The 18,233-nt window shown below is 41.2% G+C and overlaps 1 protein-coding gene and 1 long non-coding RNA gene across 4 annotated transcripts; one reads left to right on the top strand and one right to left on the bottom strand.

Moving 5' to 3' along the window:
* Nucleotides 1-27: 27 nt before the first annotated feature.
* On the bottom strand, nucleotides 28-10,521 carry LOC147601749 (uncharacterized). Of its 2 annotated transcripts, none has more exons than XR_015257674.1 (4): nucleotides 10,366-10,521; nucleotides 8,469-8,616; nucleotides 5,542-7,408; nucleotides 28-939 (listed from the first exon to the last, which is right to left on the bottom strand). It is a non-coding gene; the product is annotated as an uncharacterized LOC147601749 (long non-coding RNA). The 2 variants fall into 2 exon arrangements; XR_015257673.1 differs by lacking the exon at nucleotides 28-939 and adding an exon at nucleotides 4,911-5,377.
* Nucleotides 10,522-10,832: 311 nt separating this feature from the next.
* LOC104483381 (myosin regulatory light chain 2, smooth muscle minor isoform) lies at nucleotides 10,833-17,472 on the top strand. 2 transcript variants are annotated; one of them, XM_086740674.1, is made up of 5 exons: nucleotides 10,919-10,968; nucleotides 11,522-11,581; nucleotides 12,447-12,645; nucleotides 12,815-12,976; nucleotides 16,683-17,472. In XM_086740674.1, the coding sequence occupies exons 3-5, from the start codon at nucleotides 12,462-12,464 to the stop codon at nucleotides 16,853-16,855; spliced, it is 519 nt and encodes a 172-aa protein (XP_086596800.1). In that variant the 5' UTR covers nucleotides 10,919-10,968; nucleotides 11,522-11,581; nucleotides 12,447-12,461; the 3' UTR covers nucleotides 16,856-17,472. The 2 variants fall into 2 exon arrangements, with proteins under 2 accessions (XP_086596799.1, XP_086596800.1); XM_086740673.1 differs by lacking the exon at nucleotides 11,522-11,581 and having other exon boundaries at nucleotides 10,833-10,968.
* Nucleotides 17,473-18,233: the final 761 nt, after the last annotated feature.

The following is an 18,233-nucleotide window of genomic DNA, read 5'->3' as shown; positions in this document are numbered from 1 at the left end:
TGCACTGTCATGCAGTTCCAAAATGCTCCAAGCAATATGTGCTGGTGTCTTTAAAAATGTGGCTGTACAAATACCTTATCTCAGGTTTTTGAAGTGGCACCTGACTGGTGTAAGTAGTTAGCCAAAGAAATGGTTAGGGGAGACTGCTACAATTACCTAATGGCTAGCAGAAAACACTTATTCTTGTGCAAGTATCATGCCCAGCTTTTATTTTATTTTTAATATTGATAGTTTTTAAGAATACTTTCATGTCAAAGTTTGCATTCCTGTTTGCTAAGTTTTTATGCTGGCAATAAGTGGGAATTAGGCATATTTTTTCCCTTCTGCTGAAGGAAGTTCGTGTAAAGGAATCTGTCTCTGAGCTACAGTGTCTGGGCTGGCACTAATTAACAGCAATACATGGCCAGAAAACCTAGATAAAGCTTTGTTGTTCTGCAGCTAATGCATTTACATGTGAGAATAAGTAAAGTAGTTCTGAGAATTAACTTGCTAAAGTCTCCCACTCCTTAAAAGATCATACGTTTTCCTCAGCTACATTGATATGATGGCTTTTAAGCAAGCAGGAATCACTAATTCAAAAACAGCTGTGCTGACACTGTTGCCTTGAATACCAAGAGAAGAGAAAGGTTGTTCTCATAGTTCTTAGCATGGTCGTGTCCTTCCATGTGTCTCATTCTCTTGGCTACCACAAGCTGAAAAGCATAAGGGGAATTAATCTTGCCTACATATATATCAATTAAAGTGATGACTTGTTATCCAGAAACCACGTCCCGAGCTACTCCCCATGACTTACAACACCGAGGAATAGGAATTTTACTTCAGCTCATGGGCTTGTAGAGGCTGGGACAGCATATACTGTAAGGAAGGGTTGTCTCATCCTGGGCGGTAGCATGAAGGCTTGGTTACTTCATCTTGCTTGTGTTCCCAGTATGGCAGTTCCTGAAGATATTCTGGCTTTAGCTTTGTAAATAAGTTAACTTGACAAAGTATACTCAGTAGGCATAATTTGATTTTTTTTTTAATTTTTTTTTTTTTCCCCTGGATGGCTTCTTCCCCTTCTAGGCTTAATTAAAATTATTTTTCCGCTGTTCTTTTCCCAATTTTGTGCTTTATCTGCTAACTGGAACTTATGCATCAGTTTTTCTCCTACCCAGACTGTTCTCTGCTATACTACTTCACACTGCCATACCTGCTCCTTAGTTTAAGAACAAGCTTTTTAGAAATCTCTGCTCTTCAGTATGGTTAATGAGGTATTTCTCCATGGGATACCTGCAAGGTTCTAGCAACAGATGATTTTTTTTAGAAGGTTGTTTACAAGAATGCATGGAAGTTGTCACCAACGCTGCCCATGTGAGGAAGACAACAGTGTGGAGCTCTAGGAAACACAACCTTGTTGAAATGTTGCTATGTAACATTAAGCCAAAGAACTGTTACACTGCCCCTTCTTTCAACTGATCTTGTCACATCTGTGCAATTCAATATTGTGCACGTACCTGCAAGCAGCCTGCACTCAGGATAGATGTTAGACTACCTTTATTTTTTCCCTTTGAATGTCTAAATGGTGTGAGATTCAGAGGATCAGTTTTCTTCTGTTATTTTTCAGATCCTGTCTTCTCAGTAGACTCTAGGTGCTAATACCGACTACTGAGTACACTGAGTAATTGACAGACAAGCTACCTGGATTTTTCTTGCTGGAAGTAAGTTCTGAAGTAGTGATTTTTAAATCATAAATATGAGTTACATAAAAGAGAATCTGTCTGAGAGGAAACTGTCCACTTCAAAATCTTCTCTGCTGCTCTTAATTTTTAAACAGCCAGCTGAAATGTGCAGCATAGCTGCTTTGTTCCTTGTCACACTGTGTGGTCTGATGAGGGGGTGGGGACAGGGAACTGTATTAATGTGAAGATACCAACCCAAGACAACATGTTATTGAGAAAGACTTTCCAAGGATGTTTGAGTACAACTAACGACCTTCCAAGTTCATGTAGGAGAACAGTTAACTTGCAAAGTGGGCACAAAACTCTTAACCGCTGGAAGGCTATGGGACCTATAGACCCAGCCAAGAGACCATATAAGAGCATCAGATGCGTTTTGTAGCTAGGCAGCGAGGAATGTCCAGACAGCTGAGGTTGCGTGCCGAGGGCTGTAGAGATGTGTCATCAATAATCCACTTCCAAAAATAAAAATAACTTTGGTCACTGAAACAGCTTAAGATTCTGATGACTTAGACTTAGCATTTTGCAGTCAAAATCTTGGAACATAATCTTTTCTCCCTTGGGGTTCATATATAATGGTCTCCAAGCTCCACACCAGACTAAGCTTATGATGAAAAACTATTTTCATAGGCTGACACACACATTTAATAGTCTCACATCTACAGTGATACATAATGCCCTGTGAAGCGCTATTGAAAAGCAGTGATTTATTTTACATGACCCTTTTACCCTGTTCTAAGGCTACATCCGCAAAGGTCGAATTGAAGCCAAAGCGCTATTGCAGCTGCATGAGAAACCTCCAAAGAGGACTATATTTGCGTGAAGTGCTGCCAGTATATGCTTCTTGCTTTTTTTCCCCCCTCCCTCCTCTGACTGTTGCTGGAAATACTGGTAAAATGTAACATTTTAACCACTCAGGATACACTTGTTTCTGCTCTTTAGCTGTATTTAAGCAAACAAAAACATCTTTAATCACACAGTGATCAGATGACTGAAGCATATCACAACATGAAGTCAGCTTAATATATTAGCTCAGCAACTACCTGGTGTCACAGGGGTGGTGTATGTATACTCTGAAGTAAGGATCAGCGTAAGGATCCGTTTCACCACTGACCTAAGAACTATCTTTAGAGTGCTTGTTTCTAGGATCACTCTCATATATTGAGAAACGAACTGTAACACAGGGGCCCCATCCTGGCACAGTAACTCGCTATGCTTTTGTGTCTTGCCCACTGCACTTCTTCCAAAAGCTGGGAAATACCTGAAGTCTTGTCATCACATCTTTCTCGTGGCCATGGCCTTTCCTCATCAGGAACGCTACAAACCTATTACTTGGCACGTTCCTCGGGAACTTCAAATGGCAATGAATAGCTCGTTTACCATACTGAAGGCATTCAGACCGCAAGTCCAAATAGCGGGTGAGTAACAACCAAAGCAGAGTCAGGAACATTTTAGGTATCAGCAGTTAATCTGCCATTGGTATTGCCCATGTACCCATGCTCTTATTTTGGCTCACTTAATTTTTCAAACTCTGCTGTCGTTTTTAGATAGCCTCCTCCTTCAGAAAAATTATTTAGGATGACAGTAACTCAGTTTTACAGAAGCCAGGAACAATACAGAGGCAAAGAGAAATCAGTGAATGGCTCTCAAATTTCAGCTTATCATGAAATGTTTAAAAGAAATACTGGGAAAGAAAAACCCAAATTCCACACAGCTCATTTTTGTTGTGCTCCAAGCAGCAGCTCTACGGAGATCACCATTTTCCTAAGCCTTTTATGTATTATATCACAAAAAATTAATCTTAAAAGAAAAAAAAAAAAAAAAAAGCTGATTCTCCCATTTTCTTCTGCAGTCCATGGGCCTGCACACATTTTTCCCTGGGACGACTCATTTTGGGTAGGAGCAAACTCAGTTGCTGCGAGTAAAGTGCACAGGCTGCTGTGGTAGCACATCCTTCTGGAATCCCTGCACTACACCTTGAAAAAAAAACAACTTGTATTGCAAATTTCAACAACACAGAAAAAAATACCAAAGAATCTTTTCAGATGAAACGTGATATTCCCTAGAGAACAGATCATAGAGATCGCATCACAGAGCTTAAGGGGTCACGCAGTTTGTATGAATGTAACAAATCTAGGGGAAGATGTTTACATGTTTCTCTGAAGGACGTAATTAATAGGAGAGCAGGAAATCAAAAACCCCAGCTCCTTGCTGCATGCAGCCTCCTCTGCCACGTAGCTGAGATTTGGTCCCTTAGCAAACCAGCCTTCCGCCTTGATAAAGCTTGGAAGTCAGTTACGGATACTACAGGATTAGGCAGGTCAAGATTAACTTTAATATGCGTGCCTAAAGGAGCAGATGGTATGTGACAACAGCATTCATTTGAGCATTCTTGTAAGCTGTCACTGCTCAATTTTGCAAGGTTTATTCGATCCTTAATTTGTAATTTCCTCACTTTGACTGTTTTAGGATATCAGTCAGTACAACTTCCCTGAATATTGATCTGCATTTTGTTTTGGGTTTTTTTTCCTTATGAATATTGTGGGCATAGCTCATTGGGAGTTAAAAGACAGCATTTCACAATACTTTCCAGGCTCTTTCTAGCATATTCACATGGGTGGGTGTAAAGTGAGGCCTGCAAGCCCTGTCTCAGTATTTGCTAAAATAGAGCTGGCGTCAGACACAAGTAATTTGAGCCTTGACTTAGCACTCTATCTAACAGACACTGGGTTTTTTTCCCCCTCTATCAAATTATTCTTCCTTAATTGTGAGCTAACCATCTCTAATGCAATAGGTTTTATACTGGCAACATATTAGCACCCCACAAGAACCATGCTGATTTTGAAATTGCTCCACCAGCCAACCAAACTTGCATAGGCATCAGCTCATAGGAAAACTGGTAACAGCTTACTTTTTATGTAAAACACCTGACTAAATACACTCCTTCGTGTTTTCTGGGTAGGTTTTAAAACATCATTTTAGGCCTTTGGCCAAGCATTAATCACATTTCATTTTCTTCCTTATTTGTACATACACAATGTCAGACAGATACAAATGCTAATTTAACATGTGAGGAGAGGGCACATATGTATGTCCTTACGTTTAGCAGAATTAATTACATGTGAAATGCAAAAATAAGTTCTGGTAACGGTTTTAAAATAGAAGGAGGTAGACTTAGGCTACATACAAGGGAGAAACTTTTTACAATGAGGGTGATGGAACACTGGAACAGAGAGGTGGCTGATGCCCCATCCCTGGAAACGTTCAAGGCCAGGTTGGATGGGGCTCTGTGCAACCTGATCTTGTTGGAGATGTCCCTGCTCCTTGCAGGGGGGTTGGACTAGATGACCTTTAAAGGTCCCTTCCAACCCAAACCATTCTGTGATTCTATGTGAAGGACTTTTTGGACTTGGGAATGCAAGCAGCACCTTGTCTGCCAACTCCAGTCCCTCAACACCGTCAAACACCTTTCAGTGCCCATTCATACAGTGATTGAGCTTTGGATTTAAATAATTATATTGGGGTTTTTCATTTTCTCACTTCAGAGATTGACTTTATTTATTTTCCATTACATTGTTTTGCTTTGTCCTTGGCCCCGGCATATTGTTGTCATACAATGCTCCAGAGAACTTACGTCCTTGTCTTTTCCTCAGCTACGCACACTGGAAGTTACCAGAAAGTTACAACAGAGTTATTTCTCATTTTCAATATGGAGAAAGAATATATCTTTCTTCTTTAGGCTCCAGCACGTTGTCTGAGAGCCTTTATTTTTCATACTTCAGCATCTACATTATGGCATGGACCACCTGGGAAAGCAGTAACTTACCATTTTTATTCACAAAGGCTTTGAATGAAAACAGGGAATACCCTGCAGCTGGTCAGAAGCCTTGCTCTGAGGCCCTCCAAGAGACACAAGCAAAGATATGCATTCAAAATCCCTTCTTTCACTCACAACTTCTCAAACATTTTCCCTTTGGATCACAGTGCTAGAGCTATTTTTGGAGAAATTCCAGAACAACTCCGGGACACTCCCAACATCTCAAAAAGAGTAACTGTCACTCTGACTGATACTGCACTGCTTGGGATATCTTGACAGAGACAACAGATGCCAGCTGGAATCAGGGAAGAAGGGATGGAAAGGCAGAGATGAGCCAAAATACTAGACAAAGCAATTGACAGTCAAAATGCATTTGTTAAATGACTTTTTAGACTTATAAATTATTTAGAACAAAATTTGGAAGTATCTGATGGTGCTATCAATACCTAACCTCTGCAAGTAGCATTTGCTACTTTTGTTGAAGAGTGATCATACACTCAGAAAAATCTCTTAACTGGCAAAGCCCTCCAACTTTCACACATTTTTAATTCTGAATTCAAAGTGAAAATCACAAATATGCTTTTTCATCTAGTCTCCCTTTTTGTACTCTTTTGTTTGTTTCCTATGCATACCCTCAGTCTTACTTCCATGATGACCAAGGGTATGGAATACCTTCTGTACAAGAAAAATTACCGAAGTGGGACTCCTTGCCACAGCTGATGCAACACTCAAGAGCTCTCTAGAAGCAAAAGTAACATGAAAGAGGCAGACACACAATTCAGCCTCAGCATTTCTTCCAATATAAAGTCTAGAGCATGGAATAAAAATAGCAACAGGTCGGCTCAAAATCAGTAGGGTGAAGTTCTTCACATAACAAATAGCAACCTTGCAAAAGAATCTAAAAGCACTTGCAAAGGATATTGTGGATGCTAAATTTACATCAATTCAAGGACTACATATTAGGCAAGCTCATGAAAGAAGTTCACTGTGGATTACTAAATACTACATCTGGCTCAGGGTGGCTTACACCTCCATGAGTTAAACACAGTGGAGGTTGGGAGAGCATTCTGGGAACATATCATAGGCTTTGCTGATTCTTATTCTTCCCTAAATACTTGCATATGGCTATTGCTGCTGCTCTCCCCTTAAGAACAGGCTAAATGCACCCAGTGCTCTCTCTCCTCCAAAAAGAAGAGGTAGCATAGAGAAAGAGAACTTAAAAAAACCTGATGATTCCAAGTTTCAGGAAAAACAAAAACCAAAGCAATAAAGCTCTCAAGGGACCTGGTAGGAGAGACCTCACAGTATCTATTATTTGTTGAAGGCATCCAAGGAACCAGTCGACACATCCCAGTGGTGCTCCACCTAGAAATGTAAGAAGCAGGAAGAGGACACAGCTGCTGGGTTTCCTCTTCCTCACTTTATGAGCCAATTCTGACTTGCTGAAAAATCAGGGTGAGATTTGGACGATCTCATTAAACCCCAGCTTCATGGTTCTCACCTTCTTAGGAGGCAGCACGATCTGAATGTTGAGCAAAACTCCAGCCTGAGCAATCCCGACAGGCTTACTTTGCTCCTCACTATCGTGCATGGCCAAATGCAGGCGCTGTGGATGGTCCTGGTATTTTTAACGGCCTTGCAGCAAGCGAGCGGTACACCATGATCACGGACAAGTAGACTGGTCCCCCGGCCCCTAGTCATTCAGTGCAGTTGCCTTTGTGGAGCAGACAGGGCTGACACAGTCTGTGGGAAAGGCAGCTCCCCAAAGGATGGCCAAGACTTTGCTCCCTGCTTTCCACATCCAGAACATGCATCTCTTTACAGCTCGGGCGCACTGGACCAGGCAGACTTTTACTGCGAGCCAGTGCAGCTGTTCCTGTAACATTAACGAGATTCATAAAGAAACATCAGATGACACAGACTGATTCTGCTTCATTAAGCAACCAAGTTAATCACAAGTATTTGCACTGTCATCATAACTCAGGAGAGGTGAGGGAAAGGGCAGAATTAAATAAAAGGAGGGAAAAGGTTTACTGTAAACTGCTTTCTGTCTATAATAGCCTTAGAACTCAAGTATGAAAGACATAATTTTGAACGCTTTTAAACAATCCGAAGAAAGTCTAGGAAAGTCTAGGAAAACATTTCAACAGCACCAAAGTATTTGAGTATTTTAGATGGAAAAGACAGGAAAATTTTATACAGGACTGACATAAGTGACAAAGAAAGTGGGAGCAATGAAGGGAAAAGCAGTAGAAAGAAGAAAACTGAAGGAATTAAGAACTCAGCATTTTAAAAAAAAAAAGTTTTCAGAATGGATATATTAATTCCTGTTCTGTATCGTTTATGCAGGAAATTATGCGGTACTGAGAAATAAACACATTTCTGGCATACATTCTTGGATGTGGTAGTGCAAGCATTTTTCCCCAGCCCACAAAACAAACGCTGAATAAAACGGAAGCTGATCCCTAGGTGGCACTATTTCTCGGTCCAGCACCACACCAGCATCCTTTCAACACAGCCCGAGAACTCCCCGGCCCCAAATATTCTCACAGTGCCCGGCCTGCGTACGGGACGGCAGGGAGGACACACTCTCTCTGCAGAGCAGTTGTACAAATGCTTCACTCAGGCCACACTTGGCACTGTGTGGTGGCAAAAGTTAGGAAGAACCACTTAGCAGCAGAGCTACCCTTTCCAGCCTCGGACTTCCCAGAACGTGCTCTCCCTAGGATGTGCCGGGACTGTTCTCCTAGAAGGGCCCAAAGGACCCCTTCAAGACCAGGCCTGCTGTCCCATCAGATAGCAAGCTGCAAGCACAGCTCTCCCTGCAGTCAGGCAGCACCATCAGAGCGCAGAGGAGCCCGTGTACTCAAGAAAGGAGCCCATGGCTTCATTGTACTCTCAAAAACAGTCTGTCAGGCAGCACGAAATGGGCTTACAGCCACGCTCTTCTCCAGCATCAGCCAGAGATGCACAGTCCCAGGGAACTAAGCACTGTTCAAGGCTGTGGGCAGCTCACAGGTGCCATCCTCAAGCAGCCTCCTCTCCAGAGGGAGGTTTAAAGAACAGAAACAAAATCCCATTCACCTGAAAGATCAAAACAACACATCTTCTTAATTAAGAGCTGAAGCATAAGCTAATATATTCACAAAAAAAAAAAGACCTTTAAGCTTTTTTCTTTTCTTTGTAAGATTTATTTCAATGAGTAAAAAAAAAAAAAATCTCAAATATTATAAGAGGCAAAAGAAATCTTTTTCCGCTTTAAATTTCTTTAGTGGTATCATGAATACTGAAATCAAGTAAAACTGAACCATTTGTAAAAGCATTCTATAGATTGGTATCGCACAGAAAACCATCTGCATTTAACAACTGCTTCTCATTCCATTACGATGCAACAAATTGGAGACAAAAGCTTTATGGACAAAATTGTCTGTGTCTCTCTTAAAAACTGATCTCATACTAGATGAGTAATATTACCATACCTATTCTCCCACATTTGAAAGGTAGACACCAGGAACAACATACACAATGACAGTCTTCATGTAACACCTTTTTAATAGCATGAAAAACAATATAATATAGAGTAGCATGCTTGCAGCAGTGGTTCAATTTAAAGTAACTTCTGAAAGGATTTAAAATTAAGGTACCAAATAACTATTTTCATATTTTTTCAATACAAAATTAAGTTGTTTAATATTCTCACAGAGTATTTTAATAATTCTATTACTTTCTTGGTGTTTCTCTTTTTCTGCCCCCTCACACTTTGTACATAATTATCCTGAAACTATGTGTCCTGTCTAGTAAGCACAGAAGATTTTTCCCCAAAACTTTTTCCGTGAGCATGCTGTCAATTCAGCAAAGTTTAATATTTTTTTCCACTGTATTTTGAGGCAAATTTTAGAAAAGCAATAGTAAAGTTAATCAGGGAAGTATTCTTACAAGCTAATTCAGCCAAATTCTAAGACCTCGTGAAATAACTTCTGGTTTGAGGGGAGGGCAGGGAAAGAAAGTTGGGCCTTTTAGCAATTAAAGTGTCGCCCTTCACATCTGGGACTTCAATTTCTAGATTATATATTAACTTCAGCATGTACAGTGCCTAAATCCATTTACATTTGTAAATACAATTGGTAATTTCAGCAAAAGCTTGTTCATCTATTTTTTCCTTTCCTCTTTAAGAGTTATTGTTTACCAAGATACTGGTTATTTACGAAGACATGGATTGTATATCAACAAAACTGATAGATAACAAGTAGGAAAGGAGTTAAAAGAATGATGAACTGACAGCGCTGCTATCCCATCTGGCAATATTTCTTTATTTTTTTTTCTGTACTAAACAACAGCTTCTTGGCGCCCAAGTGACTTATGTGGGACTTCAGTATGCAAAATGTGAATAAGCATTCCGTTCAGAAAAATTTCAAAAACGCAGAAGCGGTCGTGAGCTAAAACCGAACTGCTTCTGAAGTCATTTAAACCCCATCCCCTGGAAAGCACTAAAAAGAGCTTGTACCTCATTTTCTTTGAAATCCTACAGCAGTAAACGAAGAAAGCAAAATTATACTAGTGTTACCCTCTGCACTATTTTCATGAAGAAAATATATGCAAGAATAAATTCCCCAAGGGCTCTTACAATCTATGGCTGTGAGATGTGTTAAGCCTTGCTCAGGCGGGAGTACTCACTGAGAAGACTTAAAGATGCAAACTAGATTTTTTTTTTCCTGATCCCTGCAGTGAAACACGAGGAAGACTGAATGTAAGGATAACACCTTACACTTAATTCAGGCAGCAGGTTACCAAACGGCCAGGCTTCATTTACCTCACTGCCAGGACACCACGAACCTGCTAACGCCCGGGGTCGCTGGCCGAAGCCCTCAGGAACCCGGACCGCAGCTCCATCTTCAACCTGAGACACTAAAAAACAAGCAGGCGGTAAGAACTCGCTGACCCGAGTGGCGTCTCCCACCTCTCAAACCTCCCGGAGCTGCGCCGTCTACCCCCGCGATCTCACACACCCGTTTTAAAGGCAGCTCGGATTTATCCTTTCTCATCAGCTTTCTGGGTTCCCCCTTGCCCAGCACCCCAAGCCTCAACACCTCCCCTCTCTCCCTCCCTCCCTTCCCCGGCACCGGCGACTTCCCCCCGGGCTGTGCCATGGCTGCCGGAGCGGGGGGAGAAGCCGTTGTGGGGACGTCCCAAACCAGCCGCTCCAAGGAACCGGAGAGGAGCTGCCATCGTTAGGGGAAAGGTCTCGCTATCTCTCCGCTGCTGGCCGCCTTTTCTCCCGCCGTCACCCCGTGTCTGCCCGCCAGTCGTCCCCGCCCGCTTCTCGTCCCCACCCGCTGCTCAGATGGTTTCTCCGGGAAGCCCCGGGGCCGCTGCCGCCACTGCTGCTTCCTCCCTTCCGCGTTTACCTCCTACAGGTTCCCCGCAGCGACCGTTGGGGTGAGGCGGGGAGGGGTCTGGGTGCTGCCAGTGTGGAGGGGGGTGTTTGAGGGCGGGAACGGGCTGTGAGGAGAGAGAGTGGCCGTTGGGAGACGCGTTCGACCGTTGGCGGCAGCCGTTGAGGCAGCTGCTGCTGACGGGAAGCGATGGCGCCGGGCTCCCCCCGCGCCCTCGCCACCGGTTGAGGCTGAGGCTCCGGCAGCCACGTTCGTGGCTGCCGGAGCCTCAGCCTCAACCGGTGGCGGGGTCGAGTCGTCGTTTCTTGAAGTCGCCGCTTTTGAAGAGAGATCAGCCTTTCTCCGGCACAAAAATAAATAAATAAATAAATTTTAAGAAATATTTTTTTCCCCCTAAATCTCCTCAGTGCTCTGCTCGCTTGTCTTGAGCTTGATTCTCCCCACACGTCCAAGCTTTGGGCAAGGGGTGGCTGGCCGGTTGTTTTCAGGTCACAATCCTCCATGGTTAAAGCTGAAAGGGGCTGGGTGTAGGTTCCTCCCCCCCCCACCCCCCCTACCCTAAAGGACAAGTGCGGTCTCCCCCGCTCATTTTATAGAATCTTAAAAGCTTGCTCCGCAGCACCCTACGGTGGAAACCTGAGCAGGCTTAGCAACAGGTAAATTAAATGACAGCGGTAGCAACGAAATGGGCCGAAGCGTGGCCGTTGCTTTGCAATGTTCTGACCCAGGCTTAGTTAGCCTGAGTGTTACGGGTGAAGGTACCTTTGTCTGAGCAGTTTTCCTGGGCAGATGAGCAAAAGCAGCATGAGTTGCTTTCCCCTTTTGCTCAAAGGAATAGGCAGCAGCATTCAGCTTTCAGGCATGCCAGACCTGTAGTATATTTCAGGTAAAATTAAATGCATAATAGTAAATGGAGATCTGGCAGCACTTACTGCTATGAACAGAAATATATTTGCACAGTTCTCTTAATTTCAGGGTGTTTTAAATAATGGCAGGCAAGGCAAGGACAGAGATGCATCATTATACAAAATAGCAACTACTTACCACAGTCAGGTGTCAAGTACAGGTGCTTCAGAGTTTGTTCAGGTGATCAGAGTTCTCTTTCTCCTTCCCCTATACCTAATACTGCACACAGTTATCATATATCAGTATGCCTACAGAGTTCTTTCACAGGCTTAACGACAACTCTCAAAACCTCACTTCGCTCCTTTAGACTCAAAAGCAGTCTGAGTTCCCTTCTTGCAGATACATATATCAAGAATGGACCCCAGACAAAAGCTGTCCCTTTGGAGACTGAAATTTAAGTTTAACTTACGTCTTCCTTTAGTGACTTTTTTTTTTGCTTATGAGTCTGTCTGTCATTTGTTTATATTTTCTACTTCTCCTTTTCTCTTCTTGATTAGGGATGTACATTCCAATGAGAGTAAGTAGAAGGGTGTTAGAGGTATTCTCTGTCTGTGAACTTTAAACCTGAGTACAGTTTGATCTTATTGTATTTACAGTATTTACTTCTCTCCCTAGTGACCAAAAATCAACATGTCCAGCAAAAAGGCAAAGACTAAGACCACCAAGAAGCGCCCTCAGCGTGCCACTTCCAATGTATTTGCAATGTTTGATCAGTCACAGATTCAGGAATTCAAGGAGGCCTTCAACATGATCGACCAGAACAGGGATGGCTTCATTGACAAAGAGGACTTGCACGATATGCTCGCCTCCCTTGGTAATGTCGCTTTTCTGTTTATGCTTGCCAAACACATTTGTGCTGCTTTAATTCAAATACTGAGTTGGGGATAGCTTATGAGAGGTGTCTCCGTTTGTATTGCACTATCCAGATTATTGCACTATTTCAGATTGAAAGCTAAACCAAATATGAATCCCTGTATTTGCAGGAAAGAATCCAACAGATGAATACCTAGATGCCATGATGAACGAGGCTCCGGGCCCCATCAACTTCACGATGTTCCTCACAATGTTTGGTGAGAAGTTAAATGGCACTGATCCAGAAGATGTAATCAGAAATGCTTTTGCTTGCTTTGATGAAGAAGCAACAGGTATGTGGGTGAAACTCAACCGCTTTGGTGGGGGGTGTGTTCATTTTTATGTTGTTTATTTTGGTTTCTAAATAGTGTGCTGATTTTTGCACCTTTATAAATGAAGTTTGACACAATAATCCTTCTAGATGGCATATTCTACCAAGTGATGAGAATTGGACTTATTACAGAGCGTGAGTAAAAACTGTCTGGCTGTTCTGTGTGAGTACTGAGGACTAGTGGTAATGTTGTTCTCTGAGGCTTTGAGGAAGAATGCTTTAACTAGGCAGTGTGTTTGTTCCTTAAAGTGCAGAATAAGATGCATTTGTTCTAAGAAGATGAGGAATTCAAATTGGTAATATGTGATTTTCTATGGCATTGCAAAGGTAACAGGTGTGAAATCGGTCATAGAACTGAGCTTGTCCTCCCCCTGCAGTAGATCTGAGATGCATCTGGATTCTTCAATGTATTTAATATTTCAAGACAGGCTGTCCAGACTACATAAATTCTTTTGAACTCTCATCTTGCCTAGTGTATGTTATGGCTTTGATGACAAATGCCATGTGTCATGCCCTCACCCGCAGCTCAGTTTGTTTTTAGATTACGGGAAGGGCTGTAGCATTAATGATCTAAAGATAAAAACAGGGCGGGTTCTAGAAGACACAAGTGACAGATTGGACTGACTTGCATAGCAAGGTAGGGGGGAAAGAGGAAAATGCAGAGCTCAGTTTTACTATATCAGACTTTCAAGGTTGCGCCTATAATCTCAAGGTTAGAGTTTATGCTTTTATTTATTTATTCATGTAGGATGAGATTCCTGAGAAGTGTGTAGCAATCAGGGATGAATCCTTAGGGCAATTCTACAGAATATCAGCACTTTGACATGTTGTGAACAAATACTAGTGTGTGCCGAAATTATGTAGCCTCTGTACTAGAGATGTCACCGCACCTATAACTTTCCACCACAATATTTCAGCCTAACCTGTGGATACGTGCTCTGAACCTTTCAAGGGATATTATTCCATTCCAAACGGCTATTTTCAGTCTGTGTATTTTTAGCACCTTTTGCCTTTTCAAAGAGCATCCTCTTCCTGCTGAGGTGTAGGTAAACAGGCTTTCTGTTGGTAAGTCCTTTTCAAATGTTAATTGACTTCCTCCCTCTCAAGGGAAATCTCTTTACCATCTCCTAGAGGAGGAAGTTTTGTTAGTAGGTTAATTATTTTCTCTCCATAGGTAGTCTGACTCACTGCTACAGGGTTTTTTTTTGTGTGCACAGAAACGAGAGCCTGCGAATTAGGATATAAAGAAAATTATTGTGCTACCAGTCCTTTTGAACAGTAACCTTTTATGTCTGTGTAAACAATAAGTTACTAGTTCAGGCCCTCATGTACTGATAAGATTGATTTTATTATCTTAAACTGTGCGTGGTAAATGTTTTAGTCTAGTCCTAGGATAATTTGAGGATAATAGTTCCACAGTCTCTTTTGTGTCTTGCGCCATCCTCAAATTTAATCAGGAAATATGTTGGATAGTATTGCCGGTTTACTTTTATTCATAGTAGTCAAAATGCAGTCCTCAAAATAACATGTGATGTAGATGTCGAACCCATGTTATGTTTGCCTTTTATTCTTTAATTCTCAGATATGGCTTTTGATCAGTTTGTGCCTTTTAAAATGAACAAAAGCGTTTCCAGCTATGTCAAACCTTTCTCTTTTTTTTTCTTCACTTCATAACCTCTATGTGTGTGTGTGTTACAGGCCTGATTCTCTAACTTTGCATCAGTGTAGTTCTTTTGAAAGAGAATGATAAAGTAGTTGTACTTGGTTTTTACTTACTTTTCTTATATTGCAAATCTGATTGGGTGTATTGCTTCAGCATTACTGCTGTATGTAGTACTATGAAATGAGTACAAAAGTTACACCTGTCTGCATTTGGTATGTCTTTTGTCTGCTCTTTGATCCTGCATTGTCATCTGTTTTGTGCTGTCTGCCATAGGCTGAATCTTAAATTTTGTTTCATTAATTTGTTGCTCCCCATCTACATTGAAGCTGTGTGTGAGGGAGAGTGGGAGTACTGTTTGCCTTACAATTCTGTGCTGCTAAAACTGTTAGCATATTCCAAGTCTGGCAGCCTAGTTCCGTGTTTAAACACCTAGCTCTTCAGACAGAAGCAATTAAATCCTTGAGGCTAAACTTGAGGCAGTACCAAAAGCCTTGCATTCTTTGAATACCAATCCTCATGTCATCTCTCAGCACTGCTTGGTCTCTGTAGGACTGCAGAAATGGAGAGCCTAACCTGTTCAGCTGTTTTTTTTCTCCTTTACACGCATCTGCAAAGAGACAATTCCAAAATTTGACCCGATTAAGATGGGCCTGGCTAACTGAACATTCGGCCCGTTTTTAAAGTAGAACATTGCTGTTAGCCTTCTTCATTTGGAATCAGTAGTCAAGGGCTTCTCTGCACTGGGATATGATGGTGTTTTAATTAGCACATGTTGTAACATGGGTTTTTTTCCCTTCCCTGCAGCATAGACCAACCCCATGATAATTTGTCAGGCTCATTGACTGCCTTTTGGTCCCCTGGTTCCCTCTTTGGTTTCGTCTCTCTAATGAACTCTGTTTGCTTAAGTTTTTCAACTCTCTTTCTAAAGCAGAACTCTTTTTTTTTTTAGATCATATTCTAACTGATTCTACATCAGTTGATGTGGGTGTCTACATATGATTTCCAGCTGCTCTGCACAATTTACTTTTTTTTTTTTTTCCTAACATAACATTACCTCCTCTGTTCTGTTTTTGGTATTTCTCCATCTAAAGTTCAATAAGCAATTTCTTTCTCAAATGAAGCAACTATTGTGCATTTAAAGGCACAGTAGGTCTTACTTCATCATTAAGTAGTTTCTGCATTCTTCTGTCAACCCTTTGTTATGCACATTCCTTCTTTAATCTCTAAACTTTTCTGGAATTATTTGGCAACTGGTGCTTCTGCTCATCTATTAAAATGGAATTAACAGAACATGTTTAGCAACTGCTCATTTTTATATCTTTGTTAATTTCCTCCAAAATCTTCTGCTATTATTTTAGCATAAAATAAATAACTTAATACATCCTACTTTTTTTTTTACTAGCTTCTCCACAATAAACATTGTCCCTCTCTCCCAAGTTAACTTGCTCAGTCCTGTCTGAAAGTCTTTTCTGTTGTAAACTCTTTCCCTGGATGCTTGCCAGCAGTTCACTGCATCCACATAAAACGCCTCCAGCAACAGTATTGTGCAGCAGTGAAAAGCCAGCCAGTGGTTATTTAGTCCCCAGAGGAAACTAGTTTATAGAGGGTGTGCAAATATATCTAATTAAGTCATGAAAAATATAATTCAATTAAGAGAACAGCTTCTGTAATGAAGACTAGCAGTGACAGGAACTTGCTTTTCTACTTTGAGCTGTTGGAAGATCAGTAGATGGAAGTAGGTATTATTAGATCACAGCAGATCAGGCCCTCTTTTCAAAAATCTCTATGAAATACATCAGACTTCTCCCCCTTCCCCTTTGCATTCAAGGAATTTCTTTAGAATTCAGTTAAGAAAGTGTTTTGGTGCAAATGCATACATTACATGCTGTGTGAGTTAACTGCACGTCTGTCGGTATGTCTGCCTTTATGTTCACCCTACTGCTTTTGAAGACTGGGCTAAGAAACAGCTTCCCTTTTGTGTTTCCCTCTGTACATCATATTCTAGGGTTCATTCAGGAAGACTATCTGCGAGAGCTGCTGACGACCATGGGAGACAGGTTCACAGATGAAGAGGTAGATGAGCTGTACAGAGAGGCACCCATCGACAAAAAGGGGAATTTCAACTACATTGAATTCACGCGCATCCTGAAACACGGAGCAAAAGACAAGGATGACTGAGCAGATCTCTGGATACCTGCAGATAGCTTCCCTCCCACCCTCCATTCCCCCTTAATTTTATTTCTCAGGATCTGTTTTTTCCTTTTTTTCCTTTTGGGACCTTTCACATACATTTTTAGCATTCCAGCTTTTTCTCCTGTGGACTCTAGGGCTGCTCAAGCACACCTGCACCTGTGTAGTAAGACTACAAATGGACAGGGAGAGAGGACCGTGATAAGAGGTTTAGGGACAAAGATCTGTGAGTGTGGAGGCCCAGGAGAAAATGTCAGTGCTACTCATCCTAGCTAGATTAATTTTACATTTTTAATGGTCACTTTTCAAGTAAAACACTACTATATTAAGTACATAATTAGAACTTTAATGCTAGAAGTGGACTGTTTATCCAATTATATATGTGAGTATTTTTGCAAGTGTATGCAGTCATGTTGTTACCTGTTTTTGCCTTAAAAATGAAGCATAAGTCACTTAAGCATACTGATTTTTGTACTTCAGCCACCAAGTACTTCACTTACTACTGTGAGCATATACAATGAAGAAATTCCCATCCTTCGAATTTTAGTACATTGTAAATTAATGATTCCTGTCCAAGACTTGCACATTAAAAATTTTAAATCTTATGGATGTATTGAGGGAGTATTTTACCAGCTTAGCGCCTCCATTTCTTGATACTGAGTACAATATTAATACTGTGTTTTTAAAACTTACATGGTAAATCCTAGTGTTTTCTTTAAAAAAGTTACTGTGTGTACGTAGAATGCTTGAACGATGCCTCTTACCAGATGTGCAAGGCTGACAATACAGAATTAATTATATTTCATTGCAACCATTTATTTTTTTCTTTCTTTTCTCTTCCCATCTTTTTTCAAAGCACAGTGAGAATGGCGCTGGATGCAGAAAGAAGGTGTGCTGACTCTGTCTTTTCTGTTTTCGTTCTGAAAATGCTATTCTTGCTTTCCAAATGAAATAATATACAATATGTTTTTAGGAGCTTCTGCTGAGAGTGGTGTATGAGAAGGAAGCATTCCTTTTGCTTCCATTTCTCATAATTATATACTCTAGTTCTTGTGGTATGCAACGCACAGCAGATTCTTCAGTACTCTGAAGTAACTTTGCCATAATCTGAATAGTTGTGGTTCTGGCTTTTTGGTCTTGAGAGAAAGGGTGATCAGTTGCCTCTGTCACTTCTAGGAATTACATTGTTATCCCTTAAGTATTTAGGTTACAAAATTAAGAAATGTAATTTGTCTGAGAGCATTTTGCTGTTTCTTGGTAGGTTGCTATTGCGAACTGAACTTTTAATAAATTCCATTAGAGGACAGTGATTATTTGTTTTAGAACTACACTGTTCCTTCATGAATAACCTACCAGGACTGTTGTC

This window comes from Chlamydotis macqueenii, chromosome 2 (genome assembly GCF_036417535.1).
Source record: "Chlamydotis macqueenii isolate bChlMac1 chromosome 2, bChlMac1.mat, whole genome shotgun sequence".
Taxonomy (NCBI): Eukaryota; Metazoa; Chordata; class Aves; order Otidiformes; family Otididae; genus Chlamydotis; species Chlamydotis macqueenii.
This window is presented reverse-complemented; position numbering and strand designations above follow the sequence as displayed.